Source organism: Lycium barbarum, chromosome 2 (genome assembly GCF_019175385.1).
Source record: "Lycium barbarum isolate Lr01 chromosome 2, ASM1917538v2, whole genome shotgun sequence".
Lineage (NCBI taxonomy): Eukaryota > Viridiplantae > Streptophyta > Magnoliopsida > Solanales > Solanaceae > Lycium > Lycium barbarum.
This window is the reverse complement of record NC_083338.1, coordinates 1,757,101-1,777,667: the sequence shown is the minus strand read 5'-3', so window position 1 is coordinate 1,777,667 and position 20,567 is coordinate 1,757,101. Positions and strand designations below refer to the sequence as shown.

Below are 20,567 nucleotides of genomic sequence, written 5' to 3'. Positions count from 1 at the left end.
GAGCTAAGGTTTTCTTTAAAAGAGATAAGATTGTTATCCCAAGTACTTTAATTAAGAGTTACGTTTAGACATGTTTATTGGACGTGCTTGGAGAGAAAAAGAAACATATCTTAAATATGTATTCGGACAAGAACCTAGAAATCAATTTTTGGGGAAAATTTTGATGAAAATTATAATAGATGACATCACTATATATTGCATCCATAATTAGCGAGAATATGATCCGATAATTATCTAGAAATGCCCTCTCTTAATTAAATAATTAATAGGTTATGCTTGTCTTTCTCCAAAGGCAAAAGAAGGAGGAAAGTTTGTGGACTGCAATAAAATATATGTAACTTAATATATCCCATAGGAAGTCGACAAGAGAAGTGAAATAAACAAAATCTGCACCCCATCCTCGAAATTCTCTTACTCCGAAAAGTATTTTAGGATTGCTTACATTTTTTCTCATTCCGTAATCGGTATTCGCTTTAAAATTTGGGTAATTTGAATTTATGTCGGAACGTTTCACTTTGGAAATAAATCACCCCCAATCGCAGATGACTCCAATTTTAAAGTTCGAATCAGAAACTTCTAATTGATAGAAGCGAATTCAGAATTTTAACTTTATGATTTCTGGACGTCAATCTTTTTCCGTTTAATGGTTCTTGATATTTTATTTATATCTATTAAGTGAAATGTGTGACACAGATAGGCGGTCTGGGCCAAAGCTACTGGTTGCCCCATAATTTCTACGATGGATCTATTCCTACTAATTAAAAATGAATACTTACCACCCAACCACATGACTAATTGTCTCTATAAACCATTGATTGTATAGTAATTATACCTTTGGGTTGAATTGTCATAACAAGGACCTTTCTCAAGGAAGGATCGTTTGTACCCGGAGAAAGACAACAGACTACTAAATCTACTGCTTCAAGTTTTCAACATATAGATTCATGATCACACTAGCTAGCTAGTTTCATAGTCATTTTTTTTAATATAATTTTTTAGCGTCTTCCTTTATGCTTCCCTCAAATCCGTACCCTTCAATTTTTCCTTACTCAACGTCCGTCGTGCTAAATTTAAGAAGTTTAGCAAAAATACGAGCTTAGTTTTTAGGCATGGAATTTTCACAAGTGAGAGGAGGACTCCACTTTCCGACATCCCTATCGCAACGAGCAGAACACCATAGATGCAATATTAATATAGTCCATATCAAATTAAAGATAGGTTAAATATCATACAAACAAATCAAAACCTAAAAAAGAAAAGCAATAAGACAAACTTATATCTCCATTAGCTTAGTGGAAGCAACTGTCCTATCCTACGACATGCCTCTTAGTTGCAACTTTTGTAGGAAAACATACTCAACTAGTTAGTACAACCTTTGTGGACGTGTCAAAAGACAGTGAACAAGTTTATACTTTATGGAAATGGATATAATATTAGATAAGGCATCCAATTGCAAAACACCTTACCAATTGGTATACTATGTGGAAAGTTGTGCACTAAAGTTGAAATTTTTCTCGGTTACTTATAAACAAGCAACCACATAAATATACTAAATTAATATAGATGTTGACCCTATTTATTTTTATATTTAGCCTTTTGAGTGGACACATAAATATACTACTAATTAATATAGATGTTGACCTTTTTTAATTTTTGTCTTTTGAGTGGGTGGCCGGTAATTGGAAGGAGGAAGATCAAGAAGAATGTAAGGCCTTTGGAGATATGAAAGTGTAGAAGTGCAATTACTAAAGTTGTAAGAATTGAATTTAGTATTCTCCACCCCACACCCAGCCCTTTTTTGTTTCAAATAGTCAATAAAGTTCTATAAAAATTGTATTTCAAGAATCGAAAAATGAAAAGTATTTTGGGGAGAAGGGAGTATATCGTACTCCCTCCGTCTCAACTTATGTGGCACATTTCGTTTTTTGAGAGTCAAATTGACTAATTTTTAAAGTTAAATTGATTAGATAAACACAATATTTTAAAGTTAAAATTTATATATTCAAACTATACGAAAAATACTATAAATTGCATTTCTTATCATGTCAATATAATGAAAATATACTTTAAAATGTTGATCAAACTTTACATTGTTTGAGCCTCAAAAGACGAAAAGTGTCATACAAATTGGGATAGAGGAGTACTTTTATTATATAAAATAGAAAAAAGTACATAATTATTTGCAATATTTTTCATAAAATTTCTAACTGCATAAGTATTTTGTCTCTCTCACAGTTTTCAGAAAGATTGTTTAAAAAGCTTGAGAAGTAAGAAATTAACGGTTTCTCTCTTATTCCTGTTCTTTCATGCGTATGGGTAAGCTTTTGAAAGGGGAGAGAATGAACGCTTTTGAAAAGTTGGTTATATAATATATATTGCAATAGAGTAAACTTATTTTTTTATCCTGACTTTTTTCCTTGTGTAAATCCACTATGAATTGTGGTCCCTTGCTTTCTTTTGGTAGAAATTCAAGAAGGGTTTTCTAATAAAGATGTCAAATTTAAGAAAGGAGAAAATTAAGTTGGGATGTTTTTTATCCTTCAAACTATAATATAACTTTGAAAATATTCTAGATTAAACAAGTCACGATGCATGTATCTTCACATAAACATGAGGACCAAGCTGCACGCCAAGTCATAATTTATACTTCCTTCATTACTATTCATGTGACATATGTTGTGAAAAATTGAGTTTAATATCTCAAAAAGAATATTGTAGAAATTCATTCTATTTACACCAAGTTAATGAGTCTTTAATATGGCAATTATTGTTTATCCAAATTCTAACATGTTATTGGCATTTGTGGGACAAATATTCAAAACCATAAAAAGCCTTGATTAGCCAGTTCTAACGTTTGTTTTTCAACAATAACAGACCCTTGAATTAGCTTTAATTATGTGATAATATTCTCATTAATCACTAGCCTTTATTGTCTTCATAGTGCATGTGTCCGCGCGAAGCGCGGTCGTTAGAAATTATATTATAAAATGCAAATAGTCATAATTTTTGTAATAAAAATATTCATCTTTACTTTTCATCAGTTTTATCTCCTTACATTCCCCAATCGTAATACTATTCATTGTTCCTTGATATAATTATATTTTCAAGATGGTTTGCTCTTTTTTAACATCCTCCAATCTTGCATAACGATTGATGCCAGTACCATGTTGTGTCATTTTATCAAAACTGAATAATATCTTATATCCTATTATCATAATTAAACATTCAATATTAAATGTTGTGAACAATAAAATAAATATTATATTCCATAGAAGAACTGAATTACAAAACCCAACACATAGTTTTATATGTATTATTGTAATATTTTTGTAATCCTATTATATAATATTAGTGCATGAATAATAAATTAAGTACAACATAAGGTTTAGTTTTATATTCTTACAAATTTTTTGTACCATCCTTTTCTTTCTTTTCTTTTGTATTTAGCAAAATAAGGTCTAAGATAAAAGGGAAAATGAGAGAAATATAACTCTTAAAATACTAAATAAAAATTGAGAAAATACCACTTTTGAAACTTTTTAAACATACGTTCCACACATAATTTAGTTATCTATGTATGTAATTAATATATTTATATTTTATAGTATAATCTTAATTTCAGGAATACAAAATATTCCAAATTTCCAATACCAAATAATAAGGGAATTTCTTATTTAAAAAATAGGCTATTCATTAGACTTTCCCTATTTTAAAGCAAACTACCTAACCCATCGCTTCTAAAATGATAAGAAAGAAGTAAAAGTCATTAATTTGCACCACGCTCTATTTAGGCCATTTTTAAAAAACATATCCTCAATCAAGCCTTTTTTTTTTTTTCAAAATATAATCCTTTAGAAAATTCTACAAGTACAAATAATACTCTTATTTCATAATATAATTTCAGATTTTACAAAAAATTAATGAAATGTATTGTATACTTTCAATTAGGATGCATGAATATTATTCATTTTTTCTTGATAAATACATCAAGATAACGAAAATATTACACGGAAAGTAATATCATGAAGAGGAACCCAGTTATATATACCCATCACCTCGAATTGTAAATCAAAATATAGAAACTACAAAGTGCATTTTTAGAATACATACAAATAACTTCTCAATTAAAATGCACTAAAAGTTTCACAAACTTAACAAATCATGCATATCAGTGGATACAAAAATGCACAATTTTTTGAGAGTATATAATAGATATGTAATATACCTATGAATTTCTACCTTTATGGGTGTTGCACTCTCTGAAACAGACCCTATAACATTCTCAAATTAGACATACAAATAAGTTTCTATGTCCAGGTATTGCTCTCAAAAGAAACATTACATTCAACATTAGAAAGGCCAAAATAGGCCTAATTGAAGCTTTTAAGAAAACCAAACATCTGAACATTGTTACTCCCGTAAAAAAAAAATATCAGAAAAACATACACATTTATACAGGGACAAAGTATGTATCACATAGTGCAAATTCAAATTACAAAAAAACTTTTTTTAAAAAAAAGGGGAAATTGAAAGAGACAAATTTGCAGCAAAAGAATGCTAAGGATTAAGAGGAGGATTGAATTTATAAGAAGTCTTTATCACTGTGAAGAGGACTCCAATCGTTGCCATGACTTTTCACTATCTCTCATTTAAGTTAATTCTTTATTGCCTTTACAATTTTTCATTGTCCTCATTGATATTGATTTTACCGTTAGTGATGTACATTAAATTACCTAGAGTTATTATCAATAAAATTAGACAAAAAGCAAAGAAAGAAAACTGGCAAAGTGTTATGGAGAATTCAACGTGCACATTTAAAAGAGTGGCTTTTGATTTTGTAACATAGCATATAAATAGAGAAAATGAGAGAAAAATGTCAAAAAAAAGAGAAAAAAGATAAATAGGATCCTTGGCCATAGAGCAGTGTCACATCACTTTTCTATTGTCTAGTTTTATATTATATATAGATTATTTAGCCTTTTTACTGTCCTTTGATTTCATATAGCCGTTGGAGTATTCAACCATCTTATGGGTGGTTTTCTGATCTATATATTAACACAAGTCGTCCTCATTTTAGAGAAACAATTTGAGACAAAAAGCTTCCTCATATAATATTTTGTATTGCTGGGTTTATATAAGATAAATCTTTGTTAGATTCTGGCTCCTAGTTTTGTACTAGAAGAGCTTGTTGAATCCTGGGGGATACACCCATACCGGGTGAAATATCCTTAAGGACAGTGCCATTGGCATGCCTCAAGCTACGAAGAATTCTTTACAATTGTTCGTGATCAAGCATTTTCCTCAAGTGTGAAAGAAGTTCCTACAAGTGTTCGTGATGTAGAAAAGTCCATACACGTATTCGTGTTGAAGTATTTTCCATAAGATTTCCAACAACATATAATTTGAATCGATACAGAGATAAAGAAATGAAAACTTTTGAAATTTAAAGTCTTAAATGTGCTATAGTATTTGTGTGGTGATATAAGTTTGAAACCTATGACAGTAAGTAATGATGAACATGCTTATAAAAATCACTAAAGTTTTTTCCGTTTTTATTAGCTAAACACGTAGTGAAGAGAAATAGAAACAATGCAGACATAAGAGTTTTAATCAGGAATGCGAATGAAAATTTAGTTGGTTTTTATGTTGACAGAGAACACATAAACCACACTTAAGCAAGATTACTAGTTTTACTTCAAGGACTAAAAACTAGTACCCCTACATCAGTATGAGTTGCTACCAATAGAAATCGAGACAGACAGTATAGAGGTAATACTATTACTCGAAAATGGAAAATATATTTATAACATTTTACATGAGTGCAGATTGTTGATGGACTAATTGAGGAATCCAAGAATCAAGTATAATTTGCTAGCAAAGCAAGGGACCAAGCTAGCCAGCTCTAATGTTTTCATCCAACCAATTCGACATATGTTTACCATTTCATTGTTAAATATGGCAGATAAAATGGGAATAAATTTTGTTAAAAATATGTCAGCTAGAACCTGTAAATAATTTGGCTAGATTTGATAATTTGAGTATTTGCTTCTATTGATTGTGTAACGACACTTCTGTAGTTTTTTGTTATATATAATAGTTTCTAAACAAAGAAAGAATGTGTGGACTAACCATTGAAAAGGTCTGAGCTATTGTGGAAACAAGTTCAATTTGGTTTTGGCTTTGATTTTAAATAGATTGCATTCCATCTATTAACCAAAACTTTAACAACGTTTGCTTTTTAAACCAGAGAGCTTGTAAAACTTTTGGAGGCTACGTTGTCTTAGTCGGTAAAAATAAAAAGACCTCATTACAACTAAGCTTGAAAAGTCTGCTCATTCCTAATCAAATGCTATCCAACTTAAAGACAACAATTAGAGTCAAAATAGCTTTACTAGACACTTTTCGGTCCTATCTTTTAAAAAAAAAAATAGCCTGTATCATGGAGTTTCAAATTTCACAACTAACTTGTTGGAGTTTCATATGTGGAACTTGTCCAGGATAGGGCCAATTTTTCAATTACAAGGGCAGAAAAGTGACACAATATCATTAACCGCAAATGATAAACTTATGGTAATTGAAATGCCACGCAATAGATGTTAGAGATGATACATAATTGCAAGTCCACCAACCAGTCCTCATTCAAAGAAACAAAAGGAGATAGATCCATACATTCAACCAGCTAAGTTTTTATTGTTTAAACATTCAACCAGCTATTTCGATCCATCGTCTCATCCATCAAGAAATAAAGCAAGCACAACTGCTCATAAGCCCGGAGATCAAAACACAACATTTCTGTTTCAGGTAAGTTCCACGAAATCTTTACTCGTTCGATAAATCGGTAAAACATCATCAAGTATTTTGATGGTAAAGATCCTGGTATCAATCTTGCTATGATAATAGTCGATATCCAGTAACCAACAGTCAGAATATTTGATGTTCACATAAAACCAACCACTATCTAAGAGTGAGTCAAATGATTACAGAACCCGAGCTGGGAAACAACTATTGAATTTCTGTGGGGAAAAAAATGAATCAATTGAAATCTGACACATACAAAGACGAAATAATATACTAAAAATCATAAAATACTTCACAATTCCTTCTTTAACTAATAGTACAAAAACAGAACTACAATCTGTCAAGTGTGAGGACAAACAGACATTTCACTGTCCACACCACGAACCATGCTCCCATTTACATGATCACTCCCCTCTCATATTTCTTGCTTGCATGTAACATCCAGGTAAGAAAAGTATCATTAAAAGCCAACTCACTCGATACCTGATCCCGGAGCTTGATTTCCATCATTATCTACCCTCTTAACGTATTAGCGAATAGGGTGATACTGTGTGATCCCTCGCTTTGGAGGCAACTTCCTCAAAATAAATAGGACAAGCGATGAAGGCAGTATCTCGACTAACTGAAAGAGTTAAAAAAGTCTGCTTAGTCTCAAAACATATAGAAAAGTATTACTCCATTTTTTATGCACTTTCTACCCCCAAAAACACAAAGTAAAACAACACCATATCTAAGTTTAGCACATAAAACAGGTCGTGAGATGCCACAAGCTGACATATCATGTGAATTATCCAATTTAGTTTGTATTTGGCTACTATTATAAAAAGAATACCGACTGCCAGAACTTTTTTTTTTTCATTATGGCACAATGACCAACATGCTTACCTAAAGAAGCACTACTATAAGTTCAGCTATATGGAACTCACCAGGTAATATATCAAATTCAAAATTGGATGATCCAAAACGTCAAGATCTGCAGCTTTATCAAATGCATTGAAGCACATCTGCGACAAAGATAATCAAAGGAAAACTTACTATTAAGCTATATAGAAGAACCAAATAGGCTTCATGCCCTTTAGAAAGAAAGTTAATGCATCAGTTAAGACATTTTTGAGAAAAAGGGTGCCCGGGCCAGCTTACACGCACCTCAACTAAGACAAATTTATTGTATCAAGAATGTTTTTAGAAATAAAGAAACCATCTAAAGCAAAACATAGATATCATTCACACATTACAAACATGGGCTAGTTATGGCTCTCTGAAATAGTAATAAGTCAGCTAAAAATTGGTTAGTTCACGAGGAATATGGACTTACCATAACGCATCTAATTAGGAAGCATGAAAAACAGATTGTCGTGACATATCCAACCTGCAGAAGTCAAAATGTCAGAGCAGTCAAAAGATCTAATAAAGAAGAAACAACCCAAGATGAAAAACACCAAGAAAGAAAAGATACTAATAACGTACCTCCTGTAGCTTCTTGCGTCTCCCTTTTGATTCTACTGGAAACCGTTGTAACATAAGGAAAAGCCTGGAAGGAAGTGAAAGAACATCAAGGCAAATTGTGAGGTGATATTGAAGGATGAATATGAACGACATACAAGTTGCACGGACCTAATTATTCAATCATAAGAGTAAACAAGGTAGCCAAGCGTGAATATAGCAAAGGTCAATCCACAAACTAAACAAACATATGCTATCCACTTTAGGCAGTACTGTAAGCACTTCTGTTGTAGTATCTTAATATTTTAATTACTACTTTATTTTCAAACAGCATCTTTCAACAATACTATGCAGCCGTCTACAATAGTACCAATGAGCTAAGATCGTGCTTGAGAAGGCTTTGTGAAAAATAATATGCTTCAATTAATTGTCCAAAAATGATATAAATAGGCAGGGGTGATAAAAGGTTTGAACTTTCACTAAAAGTGAGTGTAATTGAAGATATTTTACTTTTTCGACAAGTTAATTGCTAGTAATTCTCTAAATGTCAACAAGGATAACACTAACCAAATATTACTTTGCAGTTATTTTTAAATGTATGACATCCATTTAAAAATAATTGTTATTCTTTTGAGCCGAGGGTCTATCAGAAACAACTCTCTACCCCCACAAAGGTAGAGGTAAGGTCTGAGTACATCCTACCCTCCCAAGACCCCACTTGTGGGATTACACTGGGTATATTTTTGTTGTTGTTGACATCCATTACTGTCGTGATATTGTGGGCTCATTCAGTCCAACACCTGCCAATTCTTTCTTCTATGTTAGGGACTTCACTCTGGAATATTCTTTAGAGATGAGGAAGACTTCAATGGGGAATCTTCCACTTTTCAGCTAGGAGGATGAAGATGATCGATTGAGCAGATGTCGAATGCGACAGGGGCAATGTGGAGGTTGTAGCATTGCCAAACTAGTCGGTCATGGGATGCCTCCTCCACTCATCTCTCCTCCCAAAGAGCTGTCCAGTCGTTTCTTGAAGGTTCCAATTTCGATCTTTTGATCTCTCTTCCCTAATTCACCATACTGGAGTATGTTTTCTTTCATTTTCCTTCCTCTCCCCCCCCCCCCCCCCCCGGGCCCACGGTATTGAAATTGTTCCATGTCGATACAGGTCATTGGAAAGTGATTGAAAGACCCGCTTAACATACATTCCAATATACAATACATCACCTGAGAAAAACGTGAAGGTTAGGGCTCGATAGGATTCATCTCATGAAGATTTAGATCTGTGGATGTACAGGGTAGGAAGCAGAGCACCTTTTAGTCCAAAAAATATATTTGGACTTTGATCAAAGCAAACAACACAACCAACTCTAGCTTCTAAGGCAGAAGTGTTAAGAATAGCCACTAATCAGAAGATAAAGCATCCTTTATACGAAAGATAGAAACAAGTGCTAAGCATTATGCTTGTGTGCTTGGTTTATACCCATTTTGTATGCTATTCCAACAGATGTACATTTGGTAGTTACTGCCAGTGAGAAAGCGACTGATAATAGAAATTAGATTTTACCTTCCACCATAAAGGAGAAACCCCAATGCTGCAAATAGGGATACACCTGCCAGAACATTGGGTTAGTACTTTGCAACAGACCCACGTGATGGAAAGCACTGAAAATAAGTTAAATCTAAAACAAGAACCTGCAAAGAACATCTTGGATAAGATGACGAGTACTCGAATAGGTTTCCACCATATTATCAGCCATAATATAATCTGCAAGATATCAGAAGGAAAGAGATAATCAGTAATGACCATCCACCAAATAGGTACAGCAATTTAAAAGAGTAAGCCCTTGCCTCACATGTTTCATCAAACAAAATTTAGCACCCGTTTGGCTTAGCTTAAAAAAAGTGGCTTATAAGCTGGTTTGATCAAAAAACAGCTTATAAGCCAAAAAAAATAAGTTGGGCACCCCAACTTATTTTTTGCGGTTTATTCTAAGTACTTTTTTAGCTTATAAGCTGGTTTGACCACTTATAAGACAATCCAAACGGGCTCTTAGTCCTGTTAAGTATCTCGAAACCACACACATATTTTCCTATCAATGACACTTCATTTGATATACCCTAAGATATATGAGTGGTCTCAACATTTTGTGAAATACGAGGCACTGTACCAGTTCTCATTTCTGTTAGTAGAATGCCCTTGGAAGGGAAAATTTTAATAATTACTGATGCTCAGATGGAGGGTGTCCTTTTTGTTTGGGAGGTGGAGAGAATGGCCATGGAACTATGTGAACTACCCCATGAACGACATAAGAAAAAGGGCAGTCCGGTGCACTAAGCTCCCCCGATATGCGCGGGTCCGGGGAAGGGCCGGACCATAAGGGTCAATTGCACACGGCTTTACCCAGCATTTCTACAAGAGGCTATTTCCACGGCTCGAACCCGTGACCTCCTAGTCACATGATAGCAACTTTACCAGTTACGCCAAGGCTCTCCTTCTTACCCCATGAACGACATGTTTAAGAAATATTAAGAAAAATACCGACCATATGAAACTTGTTTACATTTTTAAAAATATATAGAAGTCCAAACTCCCAGACCATAGTTTATTTCTAGCAAGCACCAAAATAAATTGATGCTCTTACAAAAAGTACTGCATGACTATCGCATATTTACCTGAATAGCATAAACCACTCCGTTAATTGTAAAGAAACTAGGTCTAAGCCCATCCGTGGATACAGCACGTGCCTGTCACATGAAAAACAGATACGTTAACCCCGAGAAGAGAAATATCTGCACAAAACTGAGACAGAGACCACAAGTACCTGGTAGTATATCTCAGCCCAGAATAATACTAGCAGAGCATAAGTTGTGAAGAATGCAAGGCTTGGCATATCAAGCATAATATGTTGGACAATCTGCCAACATGTAGCATACAACATTACGAACTGAAAGAAGTATAAAGACAAGAACGTAAACCAGACATAAAGATAGTTGAGGTGCCTAACCTCAGGGTGCAACTTCTGAATATCCCGACGAAATACAAAAACTAGCGACCGAACTGCCAAAGAACATGAAGATACAATTAAATAACAAAGACAACAGGACCAATCACTTGAAAAGCACACGTAATGAAACTCCCCATCAGGATGTTCAGGAAAAAATGAAAAATGGAAAGATACCAACCTCCATTCACAAAGAAATTGAGAAAGTGGAAGACTTTTTGAGTGGTCCAACCATATTCGGGAACTCTCATTTGAATACGAATTAATTGAACCTGGAATTGCCAAGTTGGAAAATCAGAAAAAAAAAAATCCAGAGCCGCGCATAAATAGAAGAATTGGTGCCAGGGATAATAGTTTTTTACAGCAATAACTGCATAACGATATGATTATCTGATGTGCAAGAACACATCTTTGACGTGGAAATTTTAACACGTAACGAGACACAAACAAACTCCGCCTGTGTGAGCTCGCTCACATTGCCGGTCCCAAGCCCGGATAAAGGAGAAAGGTTGCCGAGGGTCAATCGGAAACAGCCTCCCTACCCAGGTAGGGATAAGACTGCGTACATCTTACCCTCCCCAGACCCCACTATTGTGGGATTACACTGGGTAGTAACCAACGAGACACAAACAAAACCAAATTGGTGAAACTTCAAAGTTCAAACCCCAACCCATGTTCCCCTCTCTTTTGCACACATAAACCATAAACCAATTAGTGGAAACTAGAAACAGCTTTAACTTCCGACAAGCTATACAATATTATAAGTGTGCCTACCGTTCACCTCACCTCCTCAAGGCTTGGACAAATATGAAGATTCAGTAGAGTTTAATGGTGTTTTTCCCTCCCCTAAGAGTTTAAACCCTTAGACATCATGGTTCTCAACCCATTTTATTGACCATTAAGCCACGCCCTTCGGGTGCAAGAAATGTTTTTTTTAGAAACAAACTTAAGAGTATTTAAAATTTGTATTAACTTAACAGCTGAGCATACAAAAAGAGGAAGCTAAGAAGAAGGAAATTCACATTGAAGATAACGTGCCTGCACCTTCGCCTCGTTCCAACTGTTCGGTAAATGAAACAATTGGCACTTTGATTTTATTTGAAATTAGTGTCCTGGTGATCTTTTTATCTATGTTGCTCGGACTCTCCAAACAATGTTGCCGCACTCGTGTCGGATCCTCCAAAGATGTGCTACTTTTGGAGGATCCGACACACACCAATTGGCATTTTCGAAGAGTCCGAGCAACATAGCTTTTTATACTACTACTCGAATAAATTACTATGTATTACTTGCTCCGCCCCATAATAGTTGTCACGTTTCGCTTTTTCAGAGTCGATTCACCCAATTTTCGAAGCTAAATTAGATTAAACTATTTTAAGATTTTAAAAAACTAAAACTTAGATATTAAAAAATTACACGAAACGTACTATAAGTTGCAATTTTTCTTACATTAATATAGTAAAAGATTACATCTTAAAACATAAATAGTTTGACAATTGAAAAGTTAAAGTGACAAGTCTTATGGTACTTATCAAATAGACAAGCAAAAACGAAACAATTATCAGATATTTCATACATCTCCAACATAGATTCATGTAAAATTACTTTAACTTTAAGTTTTCTTAAAATAAAATTAATATATTTGGAAACTAAGCAGGCGTTTGGACATCTGGTTTGAAATCATGAGATGAAACCAGCGTTTAGACATGCATTTCATCTCATGGTTTCAAAAAATTTAAATATAAAACTTGACCTATAAGTTTATATTTTATAAAAAAAAACCCATCAGTTAGGTAAATATTTTCAACAATTACTCCCACCAACCATTTACCAACCTCGTTAACTTCTATCAACCTTTATTAAAGAGTAGTTATATTACTATTCATGTTAAATTTTTATTTTTATTGAACTAAAATTTAATCTATTTATATTGTATTTTTCAGAAAGGCCTTCTAACTCATTAATTTTGTTACGAACTCTGGCTTGTTTATTTGATAAGATTATATAAGAATTGAGAATGTTTTGATAGTTTTCACAACTTATGCGTCTTTTATGTCTATAACAGAAAATACAACTTAACATATCCAAATTATATGTCCAATCATAGTTTCAAACCATGTCCAAACGGCTCCTAAGTCACAATAATTTACAATTCAAAATATTTAAAAGACATATCAAACAATCTGAAATTATTCTCAAAATTTATAATTAAAAAAAAAAAAAACTGAGAAGTATATATATTAGAGAAAGAATATTTACGAGTGCAATTGCGGCAACAATGCCGTATAAGATAGCAAGGACGTGGAAAATACGATTTTGCCATTGAATAGATCTGTTTATATCTTCCCACCAATTTATTGCTTCATTTAATTGACACGTCACCACTGCCGCCGCCGCCGTTGCCGCCGTTGACGACGGGTTTATAACAAACTCTGCCACCCGTCCCATCGCCGGAGATTCCAAATTGGAATTCAATTTCCCTTTTGATTTCCTTTATTTTTTCCTTTGGTTTCTATTTTTGTTTTAAGTCTTAGTTTCCTTTTTTTTGGAAAAAAAAAAAAAATTAAATGGCCGGCTGGAAAGGAGAGGTATAAATAAATAAATGTTTATATATGACAGCCACGTATTCTGATCCTTGTTGGATTTGGAAGTGCAATCATGTCGTTCGAGTTATGTATAGGGGTAATGTTGTCATAAATGTACAAGTCCTTAGGCGTGTTTGTTTGGTTAGTAGACTAAGTAGCCATTTGGACATAATTTGAAATCATGTTTGGACGCAATTTGAATTTCTTAAGTTGTATTTTTTTTTATAGACATAAAAACTTCACAAGTTGTGAAAACTATCAAAATATTCTCAATTCTTATACAGGGGCGGAGCTAGCCCTTTGGGCATGGGTTCGGCCGAACACATTAGCTTTGGTCCAAATCATATATTTGTATTAAATTTTTTGTCAAATATGTATAAATTATTAATTTAGAACCTAGTAACTATAAAGAATTAAAACTCCGAACTCACAAGTTTCAAATCCTAACTCTGTCTCTGTTCTTATACAACCTTGCCAAATGAGCAAGTCATAGTTCATAACAAAATTAATACGGTACTAGAAGGCTTTTCTAAAAAATACAACATCAATTGATCCAACTTTAGTTCAATAAAAAAAAAAAATTAACATGAATAGCAAGCTTCTCCGGATCTCTAGTAGTTTCTGCCTCCGAAAGCGGGTTACCAAATTACTTATCCAGAGCTTCGCATGATTTTCCAGAGCCCCTCGCTTGCTAAGTCGAATCTGACTTGTCACCATCGCCACGCATCATCTTTTAATACGTCCACTTGATTTCTACGAAGCTTACCCTATACAAGGAACTAACTCCAATCCCTCTTATAACAATCAAGAAGAAAGTTGCGACCTCTCCAAGTTACCCCTAACTTAAAGCTAATTTTCCTTCACAAAAACACCTAAACAATGCTTCTAAGAAAGTTGGGAATAAGTACAACTAAATAACAATCTAATACAATAAACTAGAATGAAAACATTGCGAAACACATAGATGAAAACAGGTTCTTCAACCCTTCGTATTAGCCATGCACTCGAATGGTTAGACAGAAATTTAAGAATGATACATTATATGCTTTGATTAGGTGCCTGAATCTCTTCAATAAAGAACATGAATATTTATAATAACAAGTGAAATCAAGTTAGTTAAACACAATTACTTTTAGGATAAGTATTACTTAAGACAGGAGTATTTAAGTTGGAGGCAAACTCCTTGCTTTATAACTGACTTGTGCAGCATTTAGGAGTTCTATTTCGTGCAAAACTTATCCAAGATATTCCCAAAGACTTCCATATTCCTCTGATCCTTTATTCTTATCCGAGACTTCTCCATTCAAAGAGTTTTACTAGCAGTCAAACTATTAAATGGAACATGAAACTGCAAACCTGGTTAATTTAGTTTACCACATATTTCACGTTATTTAGTTGGTCCAAATCATTTGTCAATCTTCAAAACGTTCTAAGTCCAACACACTATAATAAAGAAAAATAAGAGATAAAAATTATATATGATTCATTTTCTTTAAATTCATTGTAGACTCAATTATGGGATATATTACATGATGGTAGTTTGAAATTTGAGGAAAACAAACACACACATCATATTTACGAAACGTAATAGGAGTTTTCACAATACGATCTTATTTGGTTATGGTGGGTGATTTTTCCTTGAAATTTCTCAAAGCAATAGAGTATAATATGCTAAATAAAAAGATAAATCATTAGCCACGTAATCTTATCATCGTCGGATTTCATTTGTGTCGTTTGATAGAGTTATTGAGGGGCAATATTGTCATAAAGGTACAAGTCCTTAAGCATTAGGAAAGGAATGGACAGGTAACCGGTAAACGTTTCCCGCGTGTTTTGGACATATCACACGTGGTGTCATCATGGAGATGGGTGTACTTTTCGTTTTCGCCAGGTAACTGCATTCATGTTTGCATGTTCTTATCACAAATAACTAGATGGACTATGCACGGGCCTAACACTTCGGATTATAGTTTATCTATGTATATGTAGTTGTGTTTAGATATATATATATATTATGTTCAAAATACAATTAATATAACATTGTAGTTTGTGCTCCGTATCCAGAATTTTATTTTATTCGTGTTTGCTACTAAAATTTATTAATACTTTTTAAAAGAGAAGGTTTGTTTAAAAGGAAACTATTTTTCTCTCTTTGAGATAAAACAATAGCAATTTTAAGCATCAGTTGATACTTTCAATTTTAATTCGATTAATTTAAAGGTGTAAAATATTTATTATTTTTTATCAAATTTTGATTTAGATAATTCTAATTCAAATTATTAAATTAATTTTACATGTTTAAAACGAAACAAAGTATAAATTGATTTTCTATTTAAACGAAGAAAATACTATTTTTTAATTTTTGGTAAATATTCTCGGTTTAGCTCATTTTACTTGTCATGTTGTCTTTTGGATGGTTTTTTAAGAAAACGTCAATTAGAATTATAATTTGACTAATTTACCTTATTCATTATTTGATCTCCATTTGATATATTTCTTTTTATTCACATTTATTAGAGTAAGAATAAAAATAAAAAAAGTAATTAAATTTTATATATTAAAATAAGATAGAATATAATAAAGTTTTAATATTGTTTGATTCTGTTAATATGGGGTCCACCTTTTTTTTCCCGTGAGTTTGGATGTGGTGAGTTCCACTTTTTTTTCTTCCTTTTTTTTATTGCTTGGTGTTATTTAGTATGGGGCCCACCTTTTTTTTTTAAGGGACAACGGACGATGAAGCATGGGTCTAAACCCATGCTTTATATAGTTTCTTCTTTTTTTATTTTTATTTTTTATATTGCTTGGTGTCGTTTAGTATGAGGCCACCCTTTTGGACATTATTAGTTTGCATTATTTTTATGCATATAATATATATTTATATATAGTATGTTCAAAACACGGTTGATATAACATTGTAATTTGTGCTCCGTATCTAAAACTTTATTATATTAGTGTTTGCTAAGAATACAAAGTCTGCATTTTTTTTTTTGACATTATTTTTTTTTTAATATGGGATTCACTTTTTTTTATATATATTGCTTGATTTTGTCAATATGGGATACTATGTTCAAAACATGATTAATATAACATTGTAGTTTGTGCTCCGTATTTAAAACTTTATTATATTAGTGTTTGCTACGAATACGCATGGTGTTTAATATGGGGCCCACAATTATTTTCACATTTATTAGAGTAAGGAAAAAATGAAAAAGTAATTAAATTCTATCTTATTTTAATATATAAGTATTTTAAGTATGTTACTGTACAATAATTTCATTTGCACCCACTAATGGGTTGATACGCATGTGACAATGAGTCTGTCATTATTGATTTAATTGTTTAATTTTCTAAGCATTTTTTTATTAACATTGTTTGTTTTATTAATATGGGATTCACTTTTTTTTTTTAATATTGATTGATTCTGTTAATATGGGGTCCACTTTTTTTTCCCGTGAGTTTGGATGTGGCGAGTTCCACTTTATTTTCTTCCTTTTTTTTTATTGCTTGGTGTTATTTAGTATGGGGCCCACCCTTTTTTTTTAAGGGACAACGGACGATGAAGCATGGGTCTAAACCCATGCTTTATATAGTTACTTCTTTTTTTATTTTTTATATTGCTCGGTATTGTTTAGTAGGACATTATTAGTTTGTACTATTTTTATGCATATAATATATATATATATATATATACATATATATATATATATATTATGTTCAAAATACGATTGATATAACATTGTAATTTGTGATCCGTATCTAAAACTTTATTATATTAGTGTTTGCTAAGAATACAAAGTCTGCATTTTTTTTTTTAAAATTGTTTATTTTTTTAATATGGGATTCATTTTTTTTTATATACTCGAGTTTCCAGACACATCGCACTTCCGCTCGGGTCGAGGCTTCCACTCCGTCCTAAGACGGATCAAAGAAGAGTGGGGAACCTCTCGCTCTTTGGTTTAGGATGGATCCGGACTGGACTAAGCTTGAAGATCTAATTACGGACTGGAAGCGAAAGTACCGGCAAAGTAGGCTGATGGGCAAGCCCCCTCCTGTCGCAATGGTGTGGGGCGTCAGAGGCTGTTACCCCGTGGCCAACTCGAAGGGGCTGAAGTTCGACGCAAAGCTTTTTATGTTCAAAACACGATTAATATAACATTGTAGTTTGTGCTCCGTATTTAAAACTTTATTATATTAGTGTTTGCTACGAATACACACGGTGTTTAATATGGGGCCCACAATTTTTTTTTAACATTGTTTGTTTTTTTAATATGGGATTCACTTTTTTTTTTAATATTGCTTGATTTTGTTAATATGGGGTTCACTTTTTTTTTCCCGTGAGTTTAGATGTGGTGGGTTCCACTTTTTTTAAAAAAATACTGGATGGTGTTTAATATGGGGCCCACAATTTTTTTTTTACAATTTTGTTTTTTTTTATGGGCCTGTTTAATATGGGGCCCAAATTATTATTTTTATATATACTATGTTCAAAACACGATTGATATAATATTGTAATTTGTGCTCCATATCTAAAAATTTATTATATTAGTGTTTGTTAAGAATACAAAGTTTGCACTTTTTTTTTGACATTGTTTATTTTTTTAATATGGGATTCATTTTTTTTTATATATATTGCTTGATTTTGTCAATATGGGATAGTATGTTCAAAACACGATTAATATAACATTGTAGTTTGTGCTCCGTATTTAAAACTTTATTATATTAGTGTTTGCTACGAATACGCATGGTGTTTAATATGGGGCCCACATTTTTTTTTAACATTGTTTGTTTTTTAAATATGGAATTCACTTTTTTTTTCAATATTGCTTGATTTTGTTAATATGGGGTCCACTTTTTTTCCCGTGAGTTTGGATGTGGTGGGTTTCACTTTTTTTTTTTTAATACTGGATGGTGTTTAATATGTGGCTCACAATTTTTTTTAATATTAGTTGTTGTTTAATATATATAGGACCCACATTTTTTTTTATGAGCTTGTTTAATATGGGCCCAAATTTATTTATTTTTTTATTGGGGGGAGGGGGGGTCCACAACGGACGACGAAAAAGAAGCACCAACCGGTGCTTCTTAATAGCAGTAAAGTAATTTAGGAAGGGTTAAACTTATACATTTTCTAAGGTGGACTTGAACTAAAAAGGTTATTTTTAAATTCTAAATATCAATAATCCATATTACATTCATGCCTTACAAATTTTGACTTTTGGCATGGCTTTGAAATTCAAAAATTCGTGTTTGAAAAATAGTTTAACTACGAGTTCAAAAAGTCTTGGGTTAAATAATGGTTTTGACCAATGTAACAAACTAAAAAATATTATGGCAAAATTAACAGTATGCATTATTAAGGTTTACTTGAGTCTTGCATCGCTAAAGGTCTAATGTATGAATCGTTTTCTGAAATGCTTATGATGATTTAATAATTATGTATATGCACAATTTTTCAAAGCCTCGTCTCATCCTCGTCGGAGGTCACTTACCCTTCTCCAATTTACTTTTGATGAGAACCACTATTATTATCAGTGGGTGCTAGTTATGTATGTTTATTCTTTTGCATAGCCGTTATGTCCCCGGCAAATTGTTTAGATGTAATTCTTTGATATAGTGGGAGGTCTGGTTAACAAACAGTGTTTTAAAAGGCGTTTTTGGGGCTAGCGCCGTATGTGCGGGGTGTAAGTCTCGTGGAGCGTACGCCCCAACATTCTGGGTGTTCATTTGGGGCGTAAGCCTTGAGAACTTTTTTAAATTTGAGCAAAAATTGCTTAATAAATCTTTTTTTTAAAGTTAAATATTCAAAAGTTAACTCATAGTAAATTATCAAACTAAAAATCTCAAAAAGTCAAAATTAATTGTTTATTCTAATTTTATAACTTTTTCTCTTTGTTGTTTATTGAATAACAAATACACGTTAGACCTTTGTCCTCCATTCTTACTATGCTTCCATGCTTGCATTTTCCTTTTTTATGCTTTATTTTCTTCAAATTCTTTTTAGCATTCTTCAATTTATCTTTTTCAAAATAGTTTTTAGTTTTAGAATTTCTTTTGGTATCACTCTAGTTTGGATAATGTTTTAAAGACTCTATTCTGGCTATTTGTATTATAATGAGTATTAATTTGTTATCTATTTTTAGTTTAAAACAATAACTTTATATTATTGTCATTTTATTTTTGAATTATTAGGATAGAGTATATTTTTTACAACTCTAATTATGCCTCATCATAGTCATATTATTGGTGCAGTGCTTTAAAAATAAAATACCCATAGGGCTTACGCTCCATGTCTCGAAGCTTATGTCCTGCCGAGACATATATAAAATACCTCGTCTTGCTCCCACGCCTTTTAAAACACTACCAGTTACATGATTCTCTTATTGACATATTGCAATTTCTTTATGAGGCTTATAAGCCAAACTTAAGATTTTCATATTATGATCATGCCATTGGGCCACATGTATTACTTATTTAAATTTGTTTTTTAAAGATGCTGAGTATGCATGTTCATGATTGAGAATAGCAGTGTCTGTGTCGTTCGCTCAATCAAATTTGGATGCATTGAGTATCGATCACGTGCTCCTCTAAAATTAGGTGTGACAAACTGACAATGAAATACAAATGAGCTTCAGCTTCTCGTTATTGTGAGGTTATACCACACATTGACATTAAACTTGTACTTGTTACCTTAGTTATTGATAATTATTTAACTTAACTAATAATATACACGATG

General features: G+C 32.6%; 1 protein-coding gene and 1 long non-coding RNA gene across 2 annotated transcripts; one reads left to right on the top strand and one right to left on the bottom strand.

Moving 5' to 3' along the window:
* Positions 1-6,889: 6,889 nt before the first annotated feature.
* Positions 6,890-13,828, bottom strand: LOC132625812 (tobamovirus multiplication protein 3). The gene is made up of 11 exons (XM_060340391.1): positions 13,506-13,828; positions 11,428-11,518; positions 11,250-11,302; positions 11,067-11,159; positions 10,918-10,989; positions 9,937-10,009; positions 9,809-9,854; positions 8,266-8,329; positions 8,114-8,167; positions 7,725-7,802; positions 6,890-7,420 (listed from the first exon to the last, which is right to left on the bottom strand). The coding sequence occupies exons 1-11, from the start codon at positions 13,692-13,694 to the stop codon at positions 7,328-7,330; spliced, it is 906 nt and encodes a 301-aa protein (XP_060196374.1). The 5' UTR covers positions 13,695-13,828; the 3' UTR covers positions 6,890-7,327.
* LOC132625814 (uncharacterized) lies at positions 8,882-9,858 on the top strand. The gene is made up of 2 exons (XR_009577000.1): positions 8,882-9,277; positions 9,410-9,858. It is a non-coding gene; the product is annotated as an uncharacterized LOC132625814 (long non-coding RNA).
* Positions 13,829-20,567: the final 6,739 nt, after the last annotated feature.

Excerpts from the sequence above, each read along its gene's own strand:
- LOC132625812 (XM_060340391.1), bottom strand. The coding sequence starts at position 13,694 with ATGGGACGGGTGGCAGAGTTTGTTATAAACCCGTCGTCAACGGCGGCA. Across the intron at positions 8,330-9,808 it reads TTTCTCCTTTATGGTGGAAG|GCTTTTCCTTATGTTACAAC; the intron begins GTAAAATCTAAT and ends ACTTCCTTCCAG. Across the intron at positions 7,803-8,113 it reads TCCTAATTAGATGCGTTATG|ATGTGCTTCAATGCATTTGA; the intron begins GTAAGTCCATAT and ends TCTTTGTCGCAG.